The sequence below is a fragment of the Paralichthys olivaceus genome, chromosome 6 (assembly GCF_024713975.1).
Source record: "Paralichthys olivaceus isolate ysfri-2021 chromosome 6, ASM2471397v2, whole genome shotgun sequence".
Taxonomy (NCBI): domain Eukaryota; kingdom Metazoa; phylum Chordata; class Actinopteri; order Pleuronectiformes; family Paralichthyidae; genus Paralichthys; species Paralichthys olivaceus.
The window spans coordinates 4,189,447-4,216,859 of record NC_091098.1 but is presented as its reverse complement, the minus strand read 5'-3'; the positions used below and the strand labels follow the sequence as shown (position 1 = coordinate 4,216,859).

The 27,413-nt window shown below is 40.4% G+C and overlaps 2 protein-coding genes across 3 annotated transcripts; both read left to right on the top strand.

Annotated features, from left to right (window-relative positions):
• The first annotated feature begins 505 nt into the window (after window positions 1-505).
• ap4b1 (adaptor related protein complex 4 subunit beta 1) lies at window positions 506-21,287 on the top strand. The gene is made up of 14 exons (XM_020088714.2): window positions 506-622; window positions 1,475-1,610; window positions 3,771-3,995; window positions 4,079-4,209; window positions 5,497-5,644; window positions 8,143-8,428; window positions 9,141-9,239; window positions 11,361-11,472; window positions 11,803-11,886; window positions 12,247-12,350; window positions 15,094-15,301; window positions 15,383-15,697; window positions 18,841-18,993; window positions 20,394-21,287. Exons 2-14 carry the CDS (start codon window positions 1,498-1,500, stop codon window positions 20,885-20,887), a joined length of 2,472 nt encoding a protein of 823 aa, XP_019944273.2. The 5' UTR covers window positions 506-622; window positions 1,475-1,497; the 3' UTR covers window positions 20,888-21,287.
• An 861-nt stretch (window positions 21,288-22,148) lies between these two features.
• Window positions 22,149-27,174, top strand: LOC109630602 (alpha-1,3-mannosyl-glycoprotein 4-beta-N-acetylglucosaminyltransferase C-like). 2 transcript variants are annotated; one of them, XM_069526599.1, is made up of 5 exons: window positions 22,149-22,333; window positions 23,610-23,705; window positions 23,947-24,097; window positions 24,833-25,087; window positions 25,861-27,174. In XM_069526599.1, exons 2-5 carry the CDS (start codon window positions 23,613-23,615, stop codon window positions 26,769-26,771), a joined length of 1,410 nt encoding a protein of 469 aa, XP_069382700.1. In that variant the 5' UTR covers window positions 22,149-22,333; window positions 23,610-23,612; the 3' UTR covers window positions 26,772-27,174. The 2 variants fall into 2 exon arrangements, with proteins under 2 accessions (XP_069382700.1, XP_069382701.1); XM_069526600.1 differs by having other exon boundaries at window positions 22,224-22,546.
• The last annotated feature ends 239 nt before the right edge of the window (window positions 27,175-27,413 follow it).

The following is a 27,413-nucleotide window of genomic DNA, read 5'->3' as shown; positions in this document are numbered from 1 at the left end:
TGACGAATTTCATTTTCATTTCCAGGGTATGGATAAGATAAGATGAGATAGTTCTTTATTGATCCACACACCTGGGAAATTCAGATGTGACAGCAGATCAAATAAATAAATGCAATTATAAGTAAAATCCTGAGTATTTATATACCCCTTTCACTGCAGTGTTTTTTATAGAAATGTTACAAAGTAAGGTGCAGTGGCACAGGATGATTGCACAAGCAAGTAGAAAAAAACTTTTGTACATAAAATAAAACGTTTGTACAACACAAATGTGCAAAAAGTTATTTGAACAGACGGTGGAGAGAGGTGAACTAGGATTATGGGTTTCTAAAATTAAAATACATTTTGTCTAGTGGAAGAAGCTTGGATTTGGAGATGTGTGAAAAACAGAAAAGCTAGATTAGATCGTTTATTTTGAAAGGGTCTGGTTATGGTTTAAATCCCAAAGGATACGCGGCTGCTGGTGCTGGTGAACGATGGAGTGCTATTCCCACTTCAACCAGCTGAGGGCAGCATGCGGCAGCATACGGAGAGGCATGAGGCGGGAGAAGAAGAAACGCGGAAGTGAGCTCGCTTTGTAAACAAACCAGTCATCCAGCAGGTCCTGTGTCTGAAGTATTGAACGGTAATGTTCCTCACCCATCACTGCGTTAACTATAATGACATGCAGCAAGTGGTGTTTGACTTTTACTGCGTTGACACGTCAACTTTCAGCCTTGACTCTGATTTGCACAACTAAAGCCCGGTGACAGCTTATTCTCCTCTGTGATCATTCCGATAAAGCCTGACTGCTCCTCCTCTGGACTGTAGTACTCACAATACCAAATAGAATGTGTATTTATATTAAATACCACACAAAGTATTATTCTCATCTTGTCTGTAATATTAACGATTATAACCTGACTTAAGATATCTTGGTTTATTCTCTTCTCGTCTCTGATAAGAGCCTCAATTACAATTTTCAAGTATGTAATACCTTTGATTAAAGCCTGACTATACTCCTCTGTTGTGTGATTATTCTGTAGGAACCTGTTAAAGGATCAGTGTGTAGAATTTAGTCACATCTAGAGGTGAAGTTTCATGTTGCAGCTGAACACTCCTCACCTCACCCTCTCCTTCCCAACATGAAAGAGAACCTGTGGTGAACTTCAGTTGTCATGAAAACGCAAAAGATTTAGTTTGTCCAGTTTGGACGACAGTAAAAAACATGGCGGCCTCCACAGAGAGGACCCCCCTCCATGTTGTTATAAAGTTTTTTAATATAAAGGCCCATTTTATGGTAAAGAACAATTCATACAATTTAGATGAAACACCAATGAAAACATCACTATTTTCTGCCAAAAATCCCTTTCACCTAAATCTTACACACTGGACCTTTAAATGTACATTGTCTTCATGTCAATCAATTGTGAGCAGGCTCTGTTGTTTTTTGTTGAGTAAACTAATGTTTAACGTTGTGTGTTGTCTTCTTCGTTAGCGTGCAGGCTATCTGTGGCCACCATGCCTTATTTGGGCAGTGAGGACACGGTGAGGGAGCTGAGGAGAGCTCTTTCCAACCCTAACGTTCAGTCTGACCAGCTGCGATACAGGAACACCATCCTCAAAGTCATCAGGTAGGTGACGGACGGACGGACGGACAGATAGATACTGGAGTGATACCAGTGGAATTTCCTGCATATGTGTATAAATCTGTCTTTATATATATATATAAATTACAGTACTGAAAAAATCACAATCTGTTTAAAGTAACCACACACAAATAATTCTATCGTTCTTGTCCACACTAACTATACCATTCAAAAATCCAGAGTAGGTTGTATAATGCATGTGAACCCCTCAGCTAATGACATCAACAAAAGATCAGTGGAGTTAGGATGCTGATGTAAGAAAAGACACCTCAGATCAAGAACTGTCCAACTGAATTCAAGTTTATCAGTTACTATAGCATAGTAAATCACAACATACATCATCTCAAGGCACTTTACATAGCAATGTTGATACCAAACAATATTAAAGAGAAACATAACAGTTCCCACAACAAGCAGACTGTGGAGACAAGAAGCTCCCTCATTAGCTGGAAGACGCCTCTAGAACTAGACCTAATGTGGGCTGCCATCTGCCTCAACTGGTTTGGGGGAGCGAAGAAAAATGGGGGAGAGAGGAGAGGTTGGTTGAAAAGAGGGCAGAGAAGAGAGGGACAGGGGGGCTGAATTGACATGCATAAAGATGGAAAGAGTTGCACAGTCAGGTCAAAGAGAGATATTCATCTGTCCACATGGAGAAAAACAGATTAACTGTCTATAGGTGGATTTAGTTCTGCAACTACTCTCCCTAGAAGCGAGCACTCAGATCAGTGAGGTAAAAAACAAGCCCAGAGTATCAGCTAAAGGCTTTAATGAAACACTGGGGCTGATCAATGTCGCTGTTTATGAGGTTATAAATTATGGAAAGTGGAAACTGCTCTCCCCAAAAAAACATCACTGCACCTGAAGTTTGCCAAAGAGCAAAGAGGACTATAGGATAGCGTCAGGGTGGCTGACTGCCAGCTGAGGATGAGTATAAGTTGGGTTATGCAGCAAAAAAATGGCCCTAAACATTGAAGTAAATCTAATGATCTAATATCGTGGAGTGGCCGGGTCACAGCCCAGACCCTGAACATCATTCATTAAAGACGAGTGTCTGAGTTGAAGCAAGTCTGTTGGGTGAATAGTCCAAAGTTCCTCCTGAAAGTTGTGCAGGTCTGATCCAGATGGTTAGAGAACTTTTCGAGGTTTGACCAGTTACTAAATCCACATGTACACAGTTAATGCTTACTTGGTGTGTTCATAAAAATAATTCTTGATACAAAATATTGTATCTGTTTGTGTGTTATTTGCATTAAATCATTTCCAAAGGTGTACATACTCTTCCTTGCAACTGTATTTGCATGGTCAGCTTTATTTGTTTACTGTCCCCAGGCAAAAAAACATTTGCCTCGTGAACATGCCTCAAGAAAATCCTTTCGAATTTGGCACAAATGTTCAGTTAAGCCGTTTTCAGACATGAACTCCGGAGAATGTCCGCAGAATTGGATCCGGACTTTCTCTGGAGTTTGTCTTTCACACATGAACAATGCAGCAAGAGATTCTCTGCTCAGACGTGTTCACAACAGATATCTGTGCAGCAGGTACGGGCAGGAAATAACGTATTCAATCCACTTGAGAGATCTTCTCATTTAAAAGCTGTTTGACATCTTCGTCAGTGTCTTCTACTTGTGTAGCTCCACTTCTTATCCATAGATATTTGTATTTTTTGTTGTTATTTTTCATTTCTTTGTCGAGTCTCGTGCTGTTTTCTCACATGGGCTCATTGTGTCATTCTCCAGAGTTTTTACCATGGAGCTGATGGAAAAACTCTGCACTCTGCACAACGGATAGACCTGTCAGATTTGGTTATTCAAAGGTCTATAGGCACAGTGGCCTCACAAAACAGGTTGAACAAGATCTGATTTTAAGGCAGGGCTGTCATTCTAATTTATCTTGCGTTCAATGGACATTTTATTATGCAGACTGATACAGTTTGACTGCCATACATTCCATTTCTATGATGCCTACAGATTTCCAAGTAAGAGGCTGAGGCAAATTCTGTATTCCCTTTTTAAAACACATTTTTTTTCTATTTCAAATGAACCTTTCATATCTGTGAAATGTTTAATCCAAAGCACATTGTCTGTCTTTTTTCTGTCTTGTACATGTTATTGTCATTTTATTCCCACCTCCCTTTCTCTGTCTCAGGGCAATGTCGCAGGGTGTGGATGTATCCGGCCTGTTCAGCGAAATGGTCAAAGCGTGTGCCACAGTCGACATAGTCCAGAAGAAACTGGTCTATGTCTTCCTGTGTTCCTATGCCACTTTAAACCCAGAGCTGTCTCTGCTGGTCATCAACACGCTGAGGAAAGACTGTCAGGATCCCAACCCCATGGTCCGCAGCCTGGCCCTGAGAAACATGACCAATCTCAGGTGAGGTGTTAAACACATCAACCTCAGTCATTCTCATTACATCAGGCCTGTTGGCCTGCTGATTGTGTGTCTGTGCCTCTCAGGTTACCCAGTGTGGTGGAGTACGTGGAGCAGCCACTGACAGCAGGACTGAGGGACAGAGCAGCCTGTGTGCGGCGGGTGGCTGTACTTGGCTGGGCAAAGCTCCACAATCTCCAAACTAACTCTGAGATAGGTAGGGTGGTGTGTCACCGTCATTCAGCCACAGATCCGGGGCTCTGGCACAATTCACCTGACTGTAAGGTTAATGGAAAAAGTATCAAAGCTCCACCAGGTTTTAGTAGTGAGAGACATTTTTTGTGAAAACAACCAATTCAACCTGTTGCTTTCATCAAGCTTATTACACAACACTTATAGCGTATAAACAAATCTTTTTATAGACAGGTTTTAAAGCCACGTCATTGTGAGGTGCACGTGTGTGGTGGGGGGGCTAGAATACAAACCAGAATAACTGATGAGGAAATAAAAATGAAGTGTGGTTTTTGGGCTTTTATCTACACAGGTCATAATAGTAATGGGTGAAACATTTTCAATTTGCCCAGAGTTAGCTCTGATCATCTACTGATATGGTCAGAGCACTACATTTGAATAAGAATATGAATATAAGAGATGAGAATGACCTGAATCCTCTTATGCGATGAGATCTAATGCAAATAACAGGATAATATCAGGACACAGCAGCTTATTTTGGGGAAGACTATAGGTGTAGTTTATACAATTACACTATATTCTACAGAATGAATCCTGTGGTCTTTTTTTTAGGAATATTTTCCTTATTTTCCCTCCAATTCTCTGTTGCTCATTGTATCTAATCATCCAATGTTTGTGGGTAGAAACTGAGAAGTGTTCTCTCTTAGGTCTGGTGCACACTAAAAGATAATCGGGCTGATTAAACAGGACTGGAGACATCAGTTCACTCTCTTTCTCTCTCGGCCCCCAGCCAAAAGAGCTTTTGGTTAGGGAGTTTTTATTAAATATATATTGATGGTTATATAGATATCAATAAATGTTCCTGTTATTAAGAGAGTGGATACAAGTGTGGCTCCTTCCCTCCTCACACACCTCTGCTGCTCTGACTTCCTTTAGAGATGTCACTTGAGTCAGCGTTGGTTGGGTCTGAAGTGTGAAAAGTAAAGTAATCTGGGAGGAGAATGGACGTCTCTGCTGTTTGCTCCATCAACTGCTACAATCGTGACACATGTATTTCTTCAAACTGCACACTGCATCATGGATGATGTAGATGGCAGATTTTGAGAAGAAGAAGAAGAATGTGTGGAACACATTGTGAAATATCTCCTCCTTATTCATCCTGCACCATAATGTTCGTATGTTGCCTGTTAGTTGTACGTATGACAGTCTAATGAGGGGATGGATGATTGTTCTAGAACTTCAGGATACAGTGTGATACACTGTTTCAAATATTTAAAAAAGTGTGAATATATCTTGTTCTTGCTTCCTCCAGATGCTGCCGTGGTGAACGAGCTGTACAGTCTGCTGAGGGACCAAGACCCAGTGGTGATGGTAAATTGCCTCCGAGCCCTGGAGGAGATCCTGAAAGAGGAGGGAGGAGTTGCTATCAACAAACCTATCACACATCACCTCCTTAACAGGTTAGCCCGTAATCAGAATGTCACAGAAACCTGTTATGATAACTATCAAAATAAAAAAAGAAGAGGTACATAATAGAGTGTACGATGGAGGCAGGTGAGGCATACATGGAACACCAAAACCAAGTGGCTACAATAGTGTACAGAAACATCTGCACTGAGTATGAGAGTCAAAATGGAAGACACCGCCAAATATGGTTGAGAATGACCAAGCTAAGATCCTGTGGGACTTCCAGGTCCAGACGAATAGGCAGGTGATGGCTAAACAACCAGACAAATGTGGTCGACAAACAGCAGAAGAGGTCAGTTGTGGCAGATGTAGCGACACACAAAACACTCAAAAACACTTAATGCTGTGGTGCAAATGAAAGCGACACCAGAGGCAATGGAAAGGCAAAAGCAAGACAGACTAAAGAAGGGAACGGTGTTACATGTGCTGACAACAGACAGCTGCTGTCTCCTGATACTTCCGGACTGATTCTTCTCTAGTTTTGGGTTCTGCTAATGTCCTTGTCACTAGTAGTAGTAGTCCAGGTCCTCCAGGATGGCACATCCATATGTGTGGTAGCAAGAAGGTTTGCGGGGTCTCTCAGCACAGTCTCAAGAGCATGGAGGAGAAACCAGGAGACAGGCAGTTACACAAGGAGAGCCAGACAGGACCGTAGAAGCAACCAAACAGCAGGACTGGTATTTGCTCCTGTGTGCAAGGAGGAACAGGAGGAGCACTGCCAGAGCCCTTGAGACCTTACGCTGCTGCAGTGGGCCCTGGGTTCCCATCTGGTGCAGGACAATGCCCGGCCTCATGTGGCGTAGGCAGTTCCTGGATGGCAAAGGAATTGAGGCCATTGACTGCCCCTTAAATGGCATGTTATGTATCGGTGCATCTGACACTGCCAAGTAGCGCCACAGACTGTCCAGGAGCTAGAGACAAAGGAGAGGTGGAGAAGAGAAGAGAGACCAGAACCAGCTGTAAATATTGTTTAAAACACCCTCAGACTGATTGTTAAAATTACAACGATACACTATCAATAATAATGGAAGCAATGATATCAGAACCAGTTATTAATAATAATAATGATAATCCTAGCAAAGTAATAGTGCCAGATCTGGATCCTGGATCCTTGGAGCAAATAAAATGGTAAATGGACTGTATTTGTACATTTGTACTTATTTTCTGTCGCACAGTGAATCCACAGTGGACAGTGGGGGCCTAGTGTCTTGCTCATAGACATCTCGGCATGTACATTGCAGGAGCAGGGGATTGAACCCTGTTATAGACAGGTTATAGTTCAGAGAAAGATGATGGCGACTTTTATTTTATTTTATTTTTTTATTAATTTTTTCCACTTTTACAAGTAAAGGATGGATACATAGTTTGGTCCACAGGAATGAAAAGCAAAACAGGCAAACAAACACAACAACAACAACAACAAGAAAAACAACCATCAGCTCAGATAAATAATACTTGGGGATACAGGCATGTACGGTATGAGCAATCAAGAAAATCCCTGCAACATTATATTAAAACACCAGCGCTACATAGTTCAAATAGGTTTCCCAGACTTTATAGAATTGGTCTGTTTTTAAATGTAATATGCATGTAAGGTACTCTAATGGCACTATATCAAACACGACTCCCTGCCAGCCTTTAACAGTTGGTACTCTTTCATTGATCCATTGTAATAAAATACTCTTCCTCGCTGCATAAGTAAGAATACAATACAGCCTCTTATTATGTTTTGATGTTAAACGTCGATTTGAGAGGCCCAGTATAAGAGACACAGGGTCCATCTCCAGTTTTAAACCAAATATCTTCTCCATTTCAGATAATACATTGGACCAATACATTTGCAGTTTCCGACATGATCAAAAACAATGAGTTAGGGTACCGGTTTCTATCTTGCATTTAAGGCACGTGGGTGAGAGAGTAGGATTGAAATAATGTCTGCGGTTGGGGGATATGTCCATTCTGTGTATAATTTTTAACTGCATTGCTTGGGCACGATTGCAAACTGAAATTGATTTAGCATGTCTCCAGACATCCTTCCATTCTTCATCATCAATTATAATATTTAGCTCCTTCTCCCATGTGCCTTTAAGCTTCTGAGACCTATTCGGGGTCGTGAGATACATAGCTTTATATAATAAACTTACGGAAACCTCTCTACCTGTTAAAAATAATAATTTTTCAACCGGAGATCTTTCATGGTTCTCAACTAACGTATGCAAGACATAGTGCCTTAATATACCGAAAGAAGTCACGTCTGGGGATAGAATATTTCTTTATCATTTGTTCAAATGTCATAACTACGTTACCAGAGAGTTGGTCCTTCAATCTATGAACGCCATTAACTCTCCACTGATGATGGCGACTGTTATATGCTGGACTATTTCTTTGCTGGGAGCTGTCTCTCCTTTAGCTAACCCAGGCGTATACTTACTTCAAACGCTTCCCATTGACAGAGCGAGCATGCTGTGTGTGTGTGTGTCTCTTCTCCCAGGCTGAAGGAGTGTGACGTTTGGGGTCAGTGCGAGGTGCTGAGAATCCTCCAGCGCTACCGGCCTCAGTCAGACGATGAGCTCTTCGACATCCTGTCCCTGCTGGACGCATCCCTGGTCAGCCCCCACCCTCCAGTCATGGCAGCCACCCTTAGCCTCTTCCTGAGCCTCTGCTCAGCCCTACCTGCTGTCAGTCAGGCAGCCCTGGAGCGAGTACGAGGACCCTTACTAGCCGCCTGTGGGAGCGTGTCCAGAGAGATGAGGTTCACTGCCATCTGCCACATACAGGTGAGGGTGAATGATTCATGCCTGGAGGAAGAGGGTTCCATGGGATCCACCCACTGTACAATTCTGACACATAATGGTATGAATGGGTGGAGGAAGAGAAGAACCAAGGAGAAAAAGATGAGAAATTACATGATAAAAACAAATGAATAGATAAATAAAATAATGTATCATAAAAATAAATTTAAAAAAATGTACTGCTCTGTCTCGCACACAAATGAATAATATTGGAGGAAAATAATCTTTCACCCAATGTTTGGTTGGATGTATATTATATATACACATACTGACAGTATATAAAGATGGATGAGCTCCACTTCCTGGGTATGTTAGTGACGTCATTTGGAGAGTCTGCACATTCAGTAATATTCCAGCCGTCATGGTTCATTTGAGAGCAGAGATCCATCTTTATATTTTTATATATCTTTATATATACATATCATGTATATAAAATATTAAAGATACTGAATAAGACCTGTTACAAATTGTAAAAATTATTTAGATTTCTGCATAACATGGTTTGAAAAGGTCTTATATTTTGTGTGTGTGTGTGTGTTTGGGGGGGGGGGGGGGGGGGGGGGGGTAGCTGGATTTAGAGATATTACTGTATTATTTACTTCATCAATAATTCACTAGTTCATTACTTTGTTGATGGAAAACCCTCGTCAAATGGGTGTGGATACATTTTGAGAAATGTGATTTTGTCCTCTTCTAGCTGCTGTTGCGTTCTCTCCCTGGCCTGATGGGGGCGCACTATAAACGTTTCTTTTGTGGCTATGCTGAGCCTGCCTACATCAAGCAAAGGAAGATGCAGGTAATGACTGTTAAGTCGAGCAGATCTTCACTGTGACCTCTCTCATTCTACATTCTGTCCGACTTTTTCAAATCACAGTACAGTTATGCTGGTTTTTGCAGGTTTTGTGTGTACTATAACCATAGTCGTATTGTATACAACTAAGACTCAATTAAAAAAAGTGGGTGGAGGTTAGCTTGGAGGTTTAACCAGTGAGGAGGATAGGCAGGAGAACCGGTATGTGGTATGAACAAAACCCACAGAGGGAGTGGAGATAAAATAACAAGGAAGACGAAACCAAAGGTTTTGAGAAAGTGGAAGTTCAGGTCCATGGAATTAGGTTGTGCGATTCCGTTGGTGTTTTCACACAGGTCGTTGTTACGCATCATCAGTGATATACAAACCAATGTGGGAAAGTCAACAGTTTATGCAGCATCTTAATGTGCGGAGATGTTGATGAAAGAGGGGCGACAAGCTGTAGATGTCCCCTTCACAGGAAAACATAAAAAGAGGACACAAGTCCACCATCAAAGCAAACTGTTTTCTTTGTTAATTTCTTTAGTTAATTAGCTAAATCAAATGTTTTTACTCACTGGCTGAGATGCTTTGATGACTGGACCAAGAACAGAGACTCACTTGCAGGAATCAGGCAGAACTCGTAAGTTCAAATCAACATTTTCAGTTTTTAATGCAGCCAGAGGCCAGACGCAGAAAGGCAGTCAGCAATGCAAAGGTTACAGGGAATCCACAGGCAAAAATCAGAGAATAAAAAAAACCATAACAAGGCAGCAGATCAGGGCTTAGACAGTCTCACGAACAAAAACAGGTCATTTTCTTAAACAGGAGGAATTAATGGTGGGAAGCTTCACACATAGCACAGATAAAGTCTGGAAGAGAAGTGGTGTGTGAGCAGGTGAGTGAAAACAAAATAAAACAGGAAGTGAGAGTTCAGTCTGGATGTGTTATCATGTTAATCACATGTTACTGAAAGCAGGATTTAATTCTGGCATGTTCACCCTTTATTGTATATGATCAAGAATAAATATTGGTTATATGGTGAATGAATTCAAATATGCAGATTCCTGAAAATGCATAGTTAAGTGCAAGTTCTATTATATAACTATAATAATTATAATTCCTATAAATAACCTAAGATGCTTCATTCAAGTAGGTAATTATTTATTTTTTAGAATGAAAACATTTTAAAACATGCCCCATCTGATTTGAGGAGAATAAAGTAGTAATATTACAAGAATAAAGTAGTAATATTACAATAATAAAGTTAAAATTTTACGAAAATCATTTTATGAGGAGTCATAATAATAAAATAATAAAGTTGTAGTTTTATATGAATAATGTCATAATTTTATGAGAATATATTTTAATATTACAATAACAAAGTCATCATTTTATGAGAATAAATGTCATAATATTACAAGAATAAAGTTGTTATTTAATCACAATAAATAAATAGAGAATTTTTTTTTGTTTAATATTTTTTTATTTAGATTTGTATATTTTTATATTTTAAGAACAAACAACGATGAAGCCAAATAGACTATACAATGAAAAAAGTATTTTAGACATAGTATAAAATGATTAAACTGTCATAAAGTCATAATTTTAAGAGTATACATTTGTAATGTTAAATAGTTAAGCTGTTATTTTACAAAAAAAATGTTGTGTAATGTAACATGACTAAAATTATAATATTACAAGATTAAAATTGTAATATTTTTTTCACAAATCGCACCCTGTACATAAGTATATTCACCACTTGTACAAATGCTTCCTGACATGTTTAGAAATTCTAGAAATTGTAAAGAAATAATAAGTGTTATCACACCCCTGGATCATGTGGAACCACAGTATGCAAGTTTTTCTATTAATTAATGTTCCAACTAAATGGTGACAGCCGCTGAATCAGTCACTATTACAGTGGTGAAGAGCTTGAAATGTTTTCGAACATATATGACAGATGAGCTGGATCCATATCAAAGACTCTGGATGTCCGAGCCACTGCTGCTTTGAGTCTGACTAAACTAAATCGCTGCATTGTCCACAGATATCACACAGTTATGTCACATCTATTGTTAACATAGGCAGTCAGATAGATAAAAGCTTGTGCTGTTGTGTTTGCAGGTGCTGGTGGAGCTGGTGAATGATGAGAATATAGTGATGTTACTTGATGAGCTGAGAGGATACTGCACCGATGTCAACACTGACACCGCCCAGGCTGCTATTTCAGCCATAGGTAAACACACTCACCCATGCATTCCTCTATTATTATGCGGCAGTGACCATGAACATGCATACTTTACTTTTAAGGCCTTCTATTCCTTTGATTTCAAAATATTATTCCCACATGTTAAAGCTCCATTTATGAGTCAGAGTGTATGTTTCTGTGGCAATATTACCAGGCCTTGTTCACTGGTTCTCTTCATTCCTTCCGTTTCAAACACCACCTCCCTATAATGCAAAGTTCCACTTTGTCCCCATCACACTTGTTTATTAGCAACCAGAGGGCAATAAGGAAAATCTTCGGCCCCCTCAGTTTGTGTTATCTTGTGTGGACTTGGTGCAGGTCGTATTGGAAGGAGCTACAGCGACAGATGTCTAGAGATCCTTATTGAGCTGCTCGGGCTCAAACAAGAGCACATCACTTCTGGTAAAACTTATTTCACCCGTACACAATGCACACATACTATACTAGATGTGGGAACTGTTCCGTTTCTCTATAGATATTAAGGTTTTGTCCTAATTATGTTATGATTTGGCCCTTAAAATTTAACTGAATTGAATACCTTTTACTTGACTTAATTCATCTTTTTGCCATGGATTTTATTTGTGAAGTACATTGTAACCTTTTTTAGATAAGTGTTATACAGAGTTATTATTATTATTATTGTTATTATTATACAAACTTTAACTGTTTTTGTCTTACAGACAGAAAAGCCAATTCTTTCATTCACAGTTGTCAGCTCTTGTTTTTTTCTCTTTCCATCACCATCTCTCCCACATTCGTCAGCTGTGGTGCAGACAATGTGCGACCTGGTCTGGGTTTGTCCACAGTGTAGCGACACAGTGTGTTTGGCTGTCGAGGGCTGTGAGGAGATTCTGCAGGATAGCCAGGTCAGACACACCCTGCAAACATTCAAACAAATGACACACACACTCACACACACTGACCCGATCTCACGTCACGACACTCCCTGAAAAACTGACAGGTGTACTATTACACCACTGTTTATTCATCTTTAAAACAGTGTGCATTGCTTTGTGGGATTGTTACCAGAAAACAGCATATAAGCCTTGAACATTTCCTTTTATGTTCTATTGTAAAGATATTTTAGGTTTTATTCACCTTCAGAATCTAGACAGTAAATGCAGTGCACTTCACTATGTTGTAAATGGTGTATTAGGGCCACTTAAAGGAACAAATCTGAAATTTCATGAATAAAATCGCAATATGAAGGGATAAGTATTACCATAATCACGTTATAATATTACAAGATATAATGGGGCGGCCGTGGCTCAGCGGTAGAGCAGGTCGTCCAATAACCGGTTCGATCCCCGCTCCCGCTCGCCACGACCAAGGTGCCCTTGAGCAAGGCACCTCCCCCCAACATCTGCTCCCCGGGCGCTGGCAACAGCAGCCCACCGCTCCAGTATTTGTGTGTACATGGCATCTGTCAACATGGGTTATCTTTTGCACAAGATAAAAAGATATCACCTGTTGGGACTTAAGGACTCCGTGTGTTCATGCTGGAGGCCAACAGACGTTTTTTTAAAGCTTTCTGGCACATTAGCTCCAAACTGACATTCAACTCTCAACAAATATAGAAATAGTGCTGAATGCTATGTTAAATTAAAAGACACAATAACAGCAGCCAAAGAGAAAAACTGCAATTGAGCAATAATACAAAAAGAAAAGCATTTACACAAACATTAATATTCAAAAGTATCTGCATTAATAGACATGCACTGAACTCCTGAGATCCTCCACAGTTTCCCCAGGAGGAGGTTTATATTCCAATGCAAATGTTGAGATAAGATGCAAAATAAAAAAAACAAAAAGAAGATAAATATCTTTGCATGAAAAAGCAGTGTTGCACACATAGAAGACACTGACGAGGACTTCAAGAGAGTTGGTTGGTGGTGATATGCTGATAGGTGATAAGTAACTCAAAATCAAATATATTCTTTCCTCTACAACGAGCAGTGCCTGTGTTTACATATGAAAACACTCAATGTTTGACCTTTAGGTGGATTTTCAAACTGTGTGGGAGTCTGAGCCTCTGACCCACTTAAGATATTTACATGTCAACATTGTCTTCCTGTGGTGTTATGATCAGATCTGTGCAAGCAAACCATCTCTCACGTCCTGCTTCTCTTTCTGTCGTTTGTCTGCCTTCCTGCTGTACCTCAGTACTACAAGTAAATGCCCAGCACTGAAAATCAACATTTAAATCAGAGACTGGCGTCTGTCTAGATTTTCTAAGGTTCACATTCAGGTTTCTTTATTGATTGGAAAACCTAGTTACATGATATGGAACAACCCATACAGTACAACAAATAAAGTGGCACCCTGCAGTTATAAATTAATAAATAAATGACTCATTTACACTTATGCTTTACTCAATCACTCGGCCCCGAGCAGGAAATCCAGACTTTACTACCTACCAGTTGGATCAGTCACTGGGTTTATTGCCCCACTCTCTTTGGGGGGGATAAAACAACATTTTTGGTCAAAGATTCTCAGCTTGTTTTTTACATTAACAAGCTTCACCTGCAGAGTTTTATCACAGGCAGACAAAGGGTGATACAACTACAGGCCTGCATTAGCTGCCGTTTGGAACTATCCAGGAGCTTTGCCCTTGTACAAAGCTGTTCAAATTAAAGGTACAGTGTGTAGAATTTAGTGATATCTAGTGTTGACATTGCATGTTGCAGCTGAACACCCCTCACCTCACCCTCTCCTTCCAAACATGAAAAAGAAACTGTGGTAGCTTCAGTTGTCATAAAAACTCAAAAGGTGTTTAGTTTGTTCAGTCTGGACTAATGTAAAAAACATGGCGGCCTCTGTAGAGAGGACCCCCTCCATGTAAATATAAAGTATTTATATATAAAGAGCCTTTACTGGGGTAAAGAAAACTACAATTCATACAATTTAGATGAAACGAACTAGTGAAAACATCATGAGGATTATTCTACATTAAATTTCTGCCAATAGTTCCCTTCACCTAAATCTTACACACTGGACATTTAAGTGTATCCCAGCCTTTACCCTTATTGTGAAGTTGGGCTGACTTTCTGTGTTTCTGATTGTGTGTATCCTTAAGAGCTAATATGTTTCTTATATTTGATATTTAATACCTACTATGTAATTTCTCACCACATGAAACTAGCTAATATGGAACCAACATTGTTTTCGATCCATATTTTCTTACCAGCATTCCCCTTTTAATGCTGACAAAACCAACATTAAATTCACAAGATCCAGATTTCTATCTGGAGCTGCACCAAATTTCACACACACACACATTAAATATAAGTCCCCAAATAATGCCAGATTTTTTTAATAATCATGATCCTTTAATTTTTCTCTGAGGAAAAAATTTCAGCATCCAACTCCTGACCTGGATCTGCGCCAAAATTCAATGGGTTCTTCCCTGACTCAGACCGCATCCTTCCACCAAAGCCATTGTCAGACTGGTACCGGGCTTTTCAACCCACAATACCACAGAAATTCGTGCACATCACCAAACTCACGACAAGTTTTAAAACACTCCTTTAACCTGAGATCAGCCAGAGTCACTCACAACACCTCAGTGGTTGTTCAGGGCCTCTGCTCATTCTCCGTATCCTCCATCAGGGCAGGCAGGCCTTGCTGTGGTTGCTGGGTGTGTACGGGGAGCGAGTCTCCAGCGCCCCCTACACATTGGAGGTGTTCATCGACGGAGTGAGGAGTGAGGCCTCTTTGGGAGTTAAAATGGAGCTGCTGGTGGCCACCATGAGGATGTTTTTGTGTCGGCCTGCTGAGACACAAGACATGCTAGGAAGACTGCTGCACTACTGCATAGGTGTGTGTGTGTGTGTGTATTTGTTTTTGTAAAACAGATCGGAAATGAGAGATGTCCTGTTAATACTCTTTTGTTTTACAGAGGAGGAGACAGACATGTGTGTACGTGACCAGGCACTTCTCTATTACCGTCTGTTGCATTGTGGGATAGAAGAAACACGAAAAGTCCTCCAGGGTCGGAGGTCAGACCCTTCACTGGGCGTTCTGATTGGCCGCCCTGCAGAGCCCATAAGCCAGTGGGCAAGCAACTTTAACACCCTGGAGCCTCTCAGGCAGGGTGCCATAGAGACAGAGTTAGCCAGCAGAGGAAGCCCAGAACATGGGACCTTTGACCTTAAGCCCAACACTAACCTCTCAGACACACTGAACTGTAGCGGTGGTGAGGAGGTTCATGCAGGTGAGTGATGACATTCATAGTGCCAGCTCCCAAGTGCTTTACTCAGTGTTTTTGTAAATAAAGAAAATGTGTTTTATAGTATTTTTGCAAATTTCTATCAAGCTTCATCATATTACCACGAGACTATCAGTACAAAGCTTCACTTAGCACAGGCTTTGTCAACAGGATGACTGACTGATGGTAAGAAACATAATAGTGGGAATTTGTCTTCTGCTGTTGCTATGTGCTTATGGGAAACTACAGTCCCCTTCCAAAATTTCAATAAAATGTGAAATGTATAGCACCAAATTACAACATACATTATCTCAAGGCCTTTGACATAGTAAAGTTGAGACCTTATAATATTATAGAGACGCACAAACGTTCTCACAACGAGCAGCACTTTGGCAACTGAGGAGTAAAAACATTTCCTAGTTAACTAGAAGAAACCTTTAGACTCAATGTGGGCAGCCATCTGCCTGGACCGGATGGGGTGAGTGGAGACAAAATGGGGAAGAGAGGAGAGATGGGTGGAACGGTTGTGTAACGGTTGTGTAACCATCATATTTCATCTATGTCAGACTTGTTAATAGTTGAAAGATGTAATGAGAGAGGGAGAGAGCAGGAGAGAGCAGACTGAAAAAACTCCACAACATTAGATTCAATAGGTTAAAACAATTGAGTATTACACATAAAATGCATTTATGGAGTAAATGCAGAGCCAGTGCCTGATAGAAATAGAATACTGTAAGTTAACTGAGAGGAATGGTTTCCCTACAATGTACAACCAACACAACCCAATCGGTCCAGGCAGATGCCTGGCTGCTCTCATTGAGTCTTGTTCTTTGGGTTTTTTTAGGTTTCTTCTGAGTTTTTTTTTCTCTCTACACAGTCACCAAAGTGCTTGCTCCCTGTAGGAACTGTTGGGTTTCTCTATAATTTTGTCTTTAGGCTTAACCTTATTATATAAATTACCTTGAGATAATGTATGTAATAATTAAATAGAGCGTTTTGTTCACAGTAGCATCAGTCATAACAGGCTCAGTGATTTTCTCAGGCAGGTGAGGCTCATCCCTGCCATTGTTTCCATTTAAAGATAGATAGATAGATAGATAGATAGATAGATAGATAGATGGATACTTAGATACTTTATTGATCCCGAAGGAAATTCAAGCATCCAGTGGCAGTATCATACATTGAACATACATTAGACTTGACTTATGCATTAGAGTGAACTTATAACACAGTAACCATACGTAGAAATTGGCCTGAGATGAATGTACATTTAAATGTGTACAGAGGAATTAAGGAAATTAAATTAAATTACATTAAATTAAACAATTGAAGCAAAATTAAACTTTTACAGAGAAATTAAACATTTGCATAGGATTTCAATATATACAGAGGAATTAAACATGTGCAGGAATATTAAATAATTGCAGAAGAACTGCGTAGAAAGTTGTGCAGAGAGATAAGTCCATTGTCTATTGTGCCTCCTGCCATCACTGACAGCTGTTGTACAATCTGATGGCCAGGGGGTGGAAAGAGTCTGTTTGTGGAGCAGGATTGAGACAGCAGTCTGCCACTGAACACACTCCTCTGCCTGATGAAGGTGTTGTGCAGAGGGTGGTGGGCGTTGTCCAGTCCAGGACATGCAGCTGGATTTTAAAGCCAACAACCCTGTGTGATCATGTCATCACCTGCTTCATTCAGAATCAGTGAAGAATGGATTTGTTTCCAAGTAAACGTTAATGTTAATGATTAAATTGCTGTGCGCTTATTTAGGCGTGGTGGTTCGGTTGTGAGCTATTGTAAGCCTGTTCGACATTTAATCAGTCTGACCAGCAGCAATTTATTTTCCATCTGTGGAAATCACCTTGCTACTGTGGAAACCATACTTCCACAGGTCAACAAGTCCAAATTTAATTAAAGTTAGCTGTTAATTCTATATGTTTTTGCATGGAAGTCATTGTTAGTGTCAGTGTTATACTGGACTGCAATATACTGAGTGTTTCCATGATCCTTTCCTCCTCCTTCCCTCTAACTGTGTTATAAACTTGTGGTTGAATTTAGATTGTGCTGCTCTTGTGGCATGGGAAGTGGTCATGATGCCTTTGGGAGCCATTCTGCCTTGAAAGTCTCTCAAGGATCTCAAATTACATAAAAGATGGAAATACTTTTTCTGCCACTGGGAGACAATGGCTATATATGCTGTGTATATTTGTATGTATGTCACAAGCATCCTGTAATTCTGTAACTATTATCAAACTTTGAAGCAGATAATGAACCATACAGTCTCCTCTAGGCCTTCCAGTGTTTGAGTCTCTCACATTTCTCAGTGTCAGGGTGGCAGTTTAAGTGCCTCACAGAAACTGACTAATCCACCTGCAGGAGATTGTTGTTATTCCAAACACATTCATGTTTCCGGGATGGTTCTGGATGGATACAAATCTGCTTTTGTTTTTACACTGAACTCAAGTTAGACCTGAATGTCTCTTGATGAGTCATATCTCTGTTTAGTGTGAAGATGAACAGTGCTTAGTATTGAACCTAGACATGAATGCTCTTACCAAATGTCACAGCCTTCCATCTAACTATTGTTAAGATATTTCCCTGGATAAATTACATATTTTATCTAGTGGTGACATTAGAGAAGTCGGGGGAAGGCTTTTGGCTTCAATTTTGGATTATCATCATCATTATCTGTTCCAGTTTTTATCAATATGTCAAATAACTGGAATATAAATATATATTTTTTTAATACAATAACTTTATTTATAATATGAGGTTACGTGCAGCTGTGGAGACTTTATGAAGCCACTGCAGTGGTACAACTGGGGAAGCTCTGAGAATATCTTTACACCACTTTAAATAGGTCCAATTGGTTGCAGCTTGCATACTGAACTCTATTTTGGTCAAAGTCTGAGAGAGTTTTGGTTTTGCAAGATTACTGTCCATTTCTGGGAATGCAGTGCCATTTTTAATCACAAATGTCTTCCTCTGGCACTTATCCCAACTACCACTTTAACCCTCATCCTCAATCTCTGTCTTCTGTCCACCATTTGGCTCCCTGTTGTTTACATTTATCCTCCCCCTTTCTTTCCACTTCTTCCCTCCAAATCATCTTCCCTTCCTTCCTCTTTGTCCTCCCGTGTCCTCTCCAGGCTCAGACAGTGCCATTGAGCTTGTGGATTCCTCTGCTGATGATCTGGCCTCGGGCCTTGCCGTCCCATTCAGTTTGTCCCTCTCCCCGACTCTCAGCCCAGAGGAGTTTGAGGGGCAGTGGCTGCAGCAGCAGGTTTTGCATGCTGAGCAAGGTAATTAAATGGAAGGAGGTTAATGCTATCCCCACACATCGTACAAATTCTTCCCATTGACCCTCCTGGGTGGTATATATGAAAATATGATGCTTTATTATAGGTTGAATCTGCTGGTGGTCACTAACATCTGATTACATCAACTGGTATTAGCCATTAATTAGTGTGGTAAGAAAATACAAGGGATATTCTCCATCTTGTCCTTTGTTCTAAAATGGGAAGGTGTTAAGTTTAAAAGGCATAGATGTAATAAATCTGATCTACTGTGCGGGCCACATGGCTTTCATAGTACTGCCATACAAGCCAGTAGCCATTTTTACCTTTAGCCTCAGCGTACCCTCAAGTTCGGCCTGTATCTTTGTTTACAAGGCCAGAACACTTGATGATGCTAAAGTGCACAACTGAAGTTATGTCCCTAACATCTGCTGGTGGCCGCTAACACCTGCAAACATCTACTGGTAGTTGGTGGCCTACATTGTGCAGAAGACCTTCAAAGGGGCAAGAGATATTCACCATCTTCTCCTATATTCTAAAAATGTATGAAAAATATCGAACATAAAATCTTAACTGAAGATAAACCAGGTAGGACAGTTTTTCTAACTTCAGCAAAACAAATCTTGTAGACAAATCGATTAAGAGGAAGTGATTGTATGAATGTTGCCATGACAAAGGTCAGCTCCCATGTGTCAGTCTGATATGGTGAAATAAAGATGTAAAGAGATATATCACACCAGCATGTCAACCAGCTTATGTCTATTTTTAACTTTGGCTGCTTAGTACTGCTTACCTTGTTTGGTCTTGCTGCATATCACTGCCTCACTGTGATGTTGGGTAATAAACAAACTTCACAAGCCCACCTAGTTATAAGCCAGCTAACAAAGTAGCATGTGCAGCCTTGAGGCGCTAAATGAATTGAAAATGTTCTTTTTCTTTGTACATTTGTTTACTGCTGCAGTTGGATAGTTCAGAATTAGTTTTGAAATTTTTTCTAACTGGCTAACTCTGTTAGCAGTGTCCCATTTGTCACAAAGATGTCTGTGACAAGACAACACTGCTGTCACCAACACATAAAACAACACAAAAAGCGAGGTGACTTTTGAAAGGAGGTCAAAAAGTAAACATTTTATTATTAAAAATAATGAATTGAATTAAGCTATTATTATTATTATCTAAATAAGATGGTTGAAGTAACACTTAAATTTTATTTGACAGATTCTCTGTTTTACTTATATATTTTAAGTGTAAAAAAATAAAAAGATTAGATATTTTCTTAATTATTAATTTATTTTGGGTCTTATATTTGTAGACCCACCCTTCATGAAGTTGCACCCCAGTGAATATTCAGTGTTTCTTGACATTAAACAGCCTCTGGTAATTGCTCCTTGTTTTGTTGTGTCTAGGTCCTGAGAAGATAAAAGTGGAGGATTGCGTGTGCATGGAAGTACTCGTCCGATGTCCTGAGTTACTCCACTGTTCCCCGCAAAGTCTTCAGGCTGCAATGCAGCTGGTTAATATCCAGACACTGGCCTTCACGCCGCCAGACTCTCTCCCCTGGAGGGTCTACCTCTACACACACACCCAGCAGGCATGCTCTGCTGACACCCCCAACAGCACGCTCATCCTGGGAGAGCTGCTGTACACTGGAGAGGGAATTCAGAAAGCTGGAAAGGGTGATGGAGATGTGGTGGTGGAAGACAGGGAAGATGAGCAAATGAAAGAGGGAGAGGAAGCCACGGCTGATGGGTTGATCGGGATAGAGACTACAAGAACAGACAGAGGACAGGACGCAGTTAAAGTGACTCTTAAACAGCAACCGAGAGATGAAAAAGCTCTGAGGGGGTTCCTCTCCATCCTTACCACTGTACTACAAACACTGTCCTCGGAGAGAGCTTAGATACACATCTCACACACACACACACACACACACACACAATCATCACTCTTGTGCATCCTTTCAAACATGCTAACATACCACCCTAAGAATAAATGAAGAAGAGGTACTGTCTGCACAACTGAATGATTGAGCAATTGAAGACTGTAAATATGTGACTGTATCTTCCTTCTCATGCTTCACCTACACACTTGTCACAAAGATCATTGTGGTGCTCAAGAGATTTGCACTGACCTTAAAGGTTCAGTGTGTAGAGTTTAGGTGAAAGGAATCTATTGGCAGAAATTGAATATAAAACAATCCTAGGGATGTTTTCACTTGTGTGTTATCATCAAAATTGTACAAATTGTTGTTTTGTTTAAACTAGAATGAGCCATTTATCTATAAATACTTTTAAGTTACATCAGGAGCAGGTCCGCTCTATGGAGGCCACCATGTTTTTTTACAGTTGTACAAACCAGACAAACACTTTTTGAGTTTTTATGACAGCTGAAGATTACCACAGGTTCTCTTTTATGTTTGGAAGGAGAGGGTGAGGTCAGGGGTATTCAGCTGCAACATGCAACTTCACCATTAGATGTCACTAAATCCTACACACTGAACCTTTAACTAAACTTTGACTGTGGCCTTTTGCCTTCCCATTATTATTATTGGAAGTCACACACATACATCATACATAGGCAAAAGACATAAAATACGTGTGGAGAGGAAATTTCCACTTCTCTACCAAGCTTGCACATATAAACATATTGGCTGAGCTGAGCTTGAATTCATGCGAGAGTGGACTCTTTAAATGAGCAACAAGAGCATTGGGTGGAGCTGCAGAACATTAATCTCCCCAGTTTGCTGTATTTTTACAGTCAAACTACAGTAAGCAGATTTAAAATGTAGTTTAGGTCCTGTTCGGCATGATGGGGGCACAATGGAGGTCAGTGCTTGACAAAATCAGCAGTCTCCTTTTGGGACTGAGAGATAATGTTTATCTACAAACATGTCACAAAGTAGATAAAGTGGGGGGGGGGGGGGGTGGTCTCTATACTTCACTCATTCACAGCTGCACAATTGGCAGGGGGCCCTGGAACTGAAAGGCTCTATAGATATTGTAAGTTTTTGATGGGCTCTGAATCTTCTCTACACGATGTACCAGCTTAGGTAAATGCCTTTATAACCACGTGGTTGAAAACACGAAGCTCTACACCTGCCTCTAAGTGACTGTATGTGGGTGTGGTCTGACGGTGACGACACAGCGGGGGGGCGGGGGGGGGTCTGGTCCTCACACACGCCCTGACAGCGTGGTGTGTTCGCGGTCAGGCAGCAGACTCAGGAGGCTCTGGAACGAGGAGGAGGATGAGGTGATGCTATCTGTAGCTGGCCCCTGTTCCTCATCTGAAGTGATTTGTTATTCCGCTTGTAAAGCCAGGAGCGTGCCGGCGGTGGTGGCGGAGGGAGGTGAGTGTGCCTGGAGGTTAACACAGACTAACCTCTCGGACTCACGTCATCGTCCACACGCTCACTTCATTCTTTCTGAACGATAAACTTTGTACCTCGAGGTTCGTGTAAGTGCGCACATCCGTAGCTGTGGAATCATCTTGAGTTACGTCCAAAGTTGTAGCGACGGAACCTGCGCTTCCATTCAATCGCTGGAACTTTTAATCAGTTAAGGTAACTTAACGATAGCTCACTCTAGTCACGGTAACGTTACTTGTATTGATACTGTCATATTCTACAACGGTAGTCACGGTAACGTTACTTTTAGCCACATCAGAGGCTTCAGTAACGTCACTCTTCATATTGTATCTTCCACAACAAAAGCTACAGTAACAGTACTTTTATCCACAATGGCAACGTTAACGTTACTGTTATTATTAATGTTATATTTTACAAAAATTACAGTAACGCTACTGTTATTAATAACGTTAGCATCTACAGCAATAGTCACAGTAACGCTACCTTTATTGATAATGTTATATTTTACAACAGCTACAATAACGTTACTCTTATTGAGACAGTCTTCTGACGTTATCTTCCACAACAATAGCTGCAGTAAGGTTTCTTTTATTTAGACAGTTTTTGTCTAACATCACTTTTAAAATACTTTTTTACAATGTTCCTGTGGCACTAGCTACAGTTGTCATGTGGCAGCTTTATTATGCTCAGGTTTCTTCCTTTAAATAAAACATCTCGCTCTTCAACACAGACACACAGGGGTGGGTCTTTCATTTTACTGTTGGGGGGGGACGATAAACAGAGACATTTTTCAAGAGCAATTCCAGGAGGGGACACCAAAGGGGACCACCAAACGTGGTACAGGGGTACGGTAGAGAATATAGGCCTAAGGTAATCATAGACTGCTCTATATTTAGACCTTGCCTAGTGTCCTCACACCAGAGAGGACACTAGAGTGTCTTGTTTTAACACGACTCCTGGACTATATTGAAACCCTGACCTTTCAGTGCATGTAAACGGAGCAGAGCATTCACCTCCTACCTTTATGTTTCAGATCTGGCAACAGAGCCATTAATTCAACTACAAATTGAGAAAACCAAATTTCACATTTGCAATTGAAATGAGTAGACACATGGACCTAACACAGTCTGCACTGTATAATATCAACAGTTGGTCATTTATTGTTGTGCTAATGGATGGTGTGTGTGTGTGGGTGTGGGTGTGGTGTGTGTGTGTGTGTGTGTGTGTGTGTGTGTGTGTGTGTGTGTGTGTCTGATAGGAAATGCGATGTCATTTGAGGAAGAACGCTGTTTTAGCAGTGCTCCTATTAGCTGGGGGATTGTACTTCATTAGCCACTCAAGCGTCCTCGTAGCAGTAAGTACACACACACACACATACATACATGGTAACTGTCTTTATTCTGAAATTCATGGTCTCTCTCTCTCAAACACACACAGGATTACATTTATATGAATGTTTATATTTCAGCCCATGATATATTGATTTCTGCTGCTTGCAAAGTTGAAACAAACCTGAAAGTGGGGCTTTACAAGAGAGAGTATGAGACCTATTCACGTAGCATATTCGGACTTACTGTGACATGTTTGTTTTGCAGGGCCCGGCAAGGTCAAGCGAACACACTCCAAATGAATTATCTTGGCAGGCAGAGAGGTTGGTCACAAAGGAGTCCTGGGTTGATCAGGGAGATTACCTGCCTCTCAATGTGTCCTATCAGCTGCTTGCTGGAGCACCATCTTTTCAACAGAGTATGTGATACACTTTTTCATTTCTTTATCTGTGTGCTAAAGTTATTCCCAAACTTTTGTTTTGGCACAGAAAGAGAATATTGACATCTGATCAAAAATACTTATTGTCTCTACAATTATGTACATGCATTCTCACAATACCAAGAAGGCTCACTGTATTGAAATGAAATGAAATGTCTAGCTTAAGGTATTGTTGAGACTAATTTTGGCTCTGTGTAGACCTCAAACCCACTGCTGCAATGGGACATTATCAAGCAAGGCGCAGTATCAGCCAATCAAATACATGCAGGCACATATTCTGTGATATGACTGTCACATTTCTCTGATTTACATAGTAGAAGCAGCAGTAGTGTCAGAGGAACATCTTCAAAGTGCACATTTTGTATTTAGCCTTGCAGTAGCTGAGCTTATCAACACAGCCTCCTGTGTTGTTTTAACTCAAGGTCGTCTGTTAATCAGACCCTCTTTGCTTGGGTGAGGGTACTAATCAAGGCCAGTTCATACATCCATGAATGGACTCAGGGTAACTCGGGCAGCCCAGTAGATAAGAATCAAAACCTGCTGGGCTTGATGATAGGTGAAAACATTGATATTAGGACTTGGCATCAATAGAAATAGTCACGTAACATTTGGCACAAAGCTCAATGTGTATTGATCATGTAGAAAATATATATATATATATATATATATTCTGTATCATGTAAAACCTGCTCAAACTTCATGTTTCTGTTTCAGGATATTTATCCATTGGGATATCATCGATAAATAGGAAGAAGGGCAGTTATCTAATTCCCACCCTGCAGTCTCTCTTCCACCAGTCGTCTACTGAAGAGCGCTCCTCTATGGTGGTGGTAGTGCTGCTAGCAGATTTTGATGACAGCTGGAGAGTTACCACAGTGAGGGAGGTCAAAACTGCATTTGCCTCAGAGCTGGAGCAAGGCCAGTTGGTGGTCATCCATGTTCCTCAGGACTGGTACCCTCCTCTTACAGGTGCAGCACACATGTCTAGCGCACAACTGAAGTTTACTTGTAATTTTTACTTTTAGATGTTACTATCAAGTTAAGACAGAACAACACAGGGAGCACATTAAGAACGGTTCAGCTGCAAGAGAAGGATATCTTTGGGAAAATGCATTTGTTTAAAAATATTAATATTTAATTTTATACAAAATATTTATTATAATTGTATTAATTATAAAATTAATCAGCACATTAATTGTCAGGTGGCAGAACTGATAATTATCAGGTAAAAAATTCATTCAAACCAATGAATAATAGGTAAAAGACAAAAAATGGTTGAAAAATATAATGTCAATAGTGTCTGTATTGAATGTTTTTGTATTTGTGTATTATTTTTAATTACTTTAATTTTAATCCACTTTAAAATTTGGATACTTAAAATATTGAATACCTGGCCAATAGAACACAACCAAAAAAAACTTGTTAATTTATAAAAATATATATATATCCTTCTAAATATTATGTTGCGCCAACTGAGATTTTTTTGGATGTTGAAATTGCTGTTTAAAAATTAATTCAGGCAGTTTGAAATTTAACAAATGAGACTTGTTTAACCACATTGTTCTGGACTCAAAAGTATGAATTACCTCCATATGGAAAGCACTGTAAAAACTTTTAAGAAACTTTATTTGTCTTTGACCCCTTTGCATTGTGACACTCAGCCCCTCCACATAATGTCTGGTGATTATCCGGAGTTCAGTGCATTCATAACAGTCTAAAAGCAGACTCTGATTCTCCTACAGGTTTAAAGAGGAACTACAATGATTCTCCGCAGAGGGTATCATTCCGCTCCAAGCAGAACATGGATTACTCCTTCCTCATCCACTACAGTGCCAGTCTTGCCCAGTACTACCTCCAGCTTGAGGATGATGTCTCCTCTGCCAAGAACTTCCTCACCACCATCAGGAGGCATGTTAAGGGGCAAGAGGCAAAGAAGATCACTTGGGCAATGCTGGAATTCTCATCCCTAGGCTACATCGGGAAACTCTACAAATCTGTCCATCTTCCTCTCCTGGTCCGTTTCCTCTTCCTCTTCTACCAGGAAATGCCCTGTGACTGGTTGATGTCTCACTTTCGAGAGCTGCTGACTCAAAAGGAGAGGATCCTCCTCAAACCATCGCTGTTTCAACATGTGGGCACTTTCTCCTCGTTCGAAGGGACATACAACAAGCTAAAGGACAAGGACTTTGAGGAGGAGTTCTACAACAACCCTGCAGCTGAAGTTTACTCTGATATGTCCGCCTACAAGAATCATGTCCCCAAACATGCCTGGGAAGCAGGGGAGGAATTCTTCTGGGGGCGTGCCCTCGAAAAAGATAATTACCTGACTGTGGTGTTAGCAGTTCCTGCAGTGGTGACAGAGATATTTGTAGAAACGGGGTCAGAAGGTAAAGACCTCCTGGAGTCCGCTCAGGTGGAGTTGGGCCATGATGTGGTTACCATCAAGAATGGTGAGAAGAATTGTACCGATCTCCAGTCAGTGGGGACAGTAGTGAATGGGAGGTTTGAGATGCATGAGGTAAACATAAAGTATAACTCTGCTTCGTCCTGTCTGAGGATACAAGTCACAGCTGCACAGAAGGACTGGGTGATCATCAAGAAAATCCGCATCGCAACAAAACTGAGCACACCTCAACAACAAGCAGGGGTGTGACTCTCTATTCCTGTCAGACTTTTTTACCTGCCCAGTCTTGCATGCAGACTGAACTTGTGACTGTTGTGTGTAATTGAACTGGTGAAACAACAATTTAATTGCAAAGCTACCGTTAATAGGAAGAAACTCTGTGATGTGTCTCTTGAACATAATGAAGAGCATTAGTAAAAGAACATATCCACGATAAGAAAGCTTCTCCATGTGTAAAGATATTTTTATTCTTTTAAGTCCAGACTTTATACCTCAGACTGCCTTAAAGACAACCACACTTCAGATGTGGCTATTGTGTATTGTCTATTGTTTATCAGTTTTAAGGTGTGGAGGAAGGAGGAAATGAAATTCATGTGGTTATTGTAAACAATACTTGGGCGTGCTATTACAACATAAAATAATTTACTTTAAACCCTGCTGCCAGTAATCTTTTTTTAATATCCAAACAATACAACATTGTACTGTCATTCCCTTCCTGTTGTGATTGCAGTGATATGTAGTGGATTACAAATAGAACTTCTTGTAATCTTGCTGCCAATATTTTTACTGTTAAGTTACATGAAATAAGACTCACATAACTCTCTTTGCAATGTTGAACAATTGATAGAATAAGTAACCACAATAGGGGTAGAACTCACAGAGAAAGAGGAG

Coding starts and splice junctions, on each gene's coding strand:
- ap4b1 (XM_020088714.2), top strand. CDS start 1,498: ATGCCTTATTTGGGCAGTGAGGACACGGTGAGGGAGCTGAGGAGAGCT. Junction 5,645..8,142: donor ACACATCACCTCCTTAACAG/GTTAGCCCGTAA, acceptor CTCTTCTCCCAG/GCTGAAGGAGTGTGACGTTT. Junction 11,473..11,802: donor GGCTGCTATTTCAGCCATAG/GTAAACACACTC, acceptor GACTTGGTGCAG/GTCGTATTGGAAGGAGCTAC.
- LOC109630602 (XM_069526599.1), top strand. CDS start 23,613: ATGCGATGTCATTTGAGGAAGAACGCTGTTTTAGCAGTGCTCCTATTA. Junction 23,706..23,946: donor ACTCAAGCGTCCTCGTAGCA/GTAAGTACACAC, acceptor TTTGTTTTGCAG/GGCCCGGCAAGGTCAAGCGA. Junction 25,088..25,860: donor CTGGTACCCTCCTCTTACAG/GTGCAGCACACA, acceptor ATTCTCCTACAG/GTTTAAAGAGGAACTACAAT.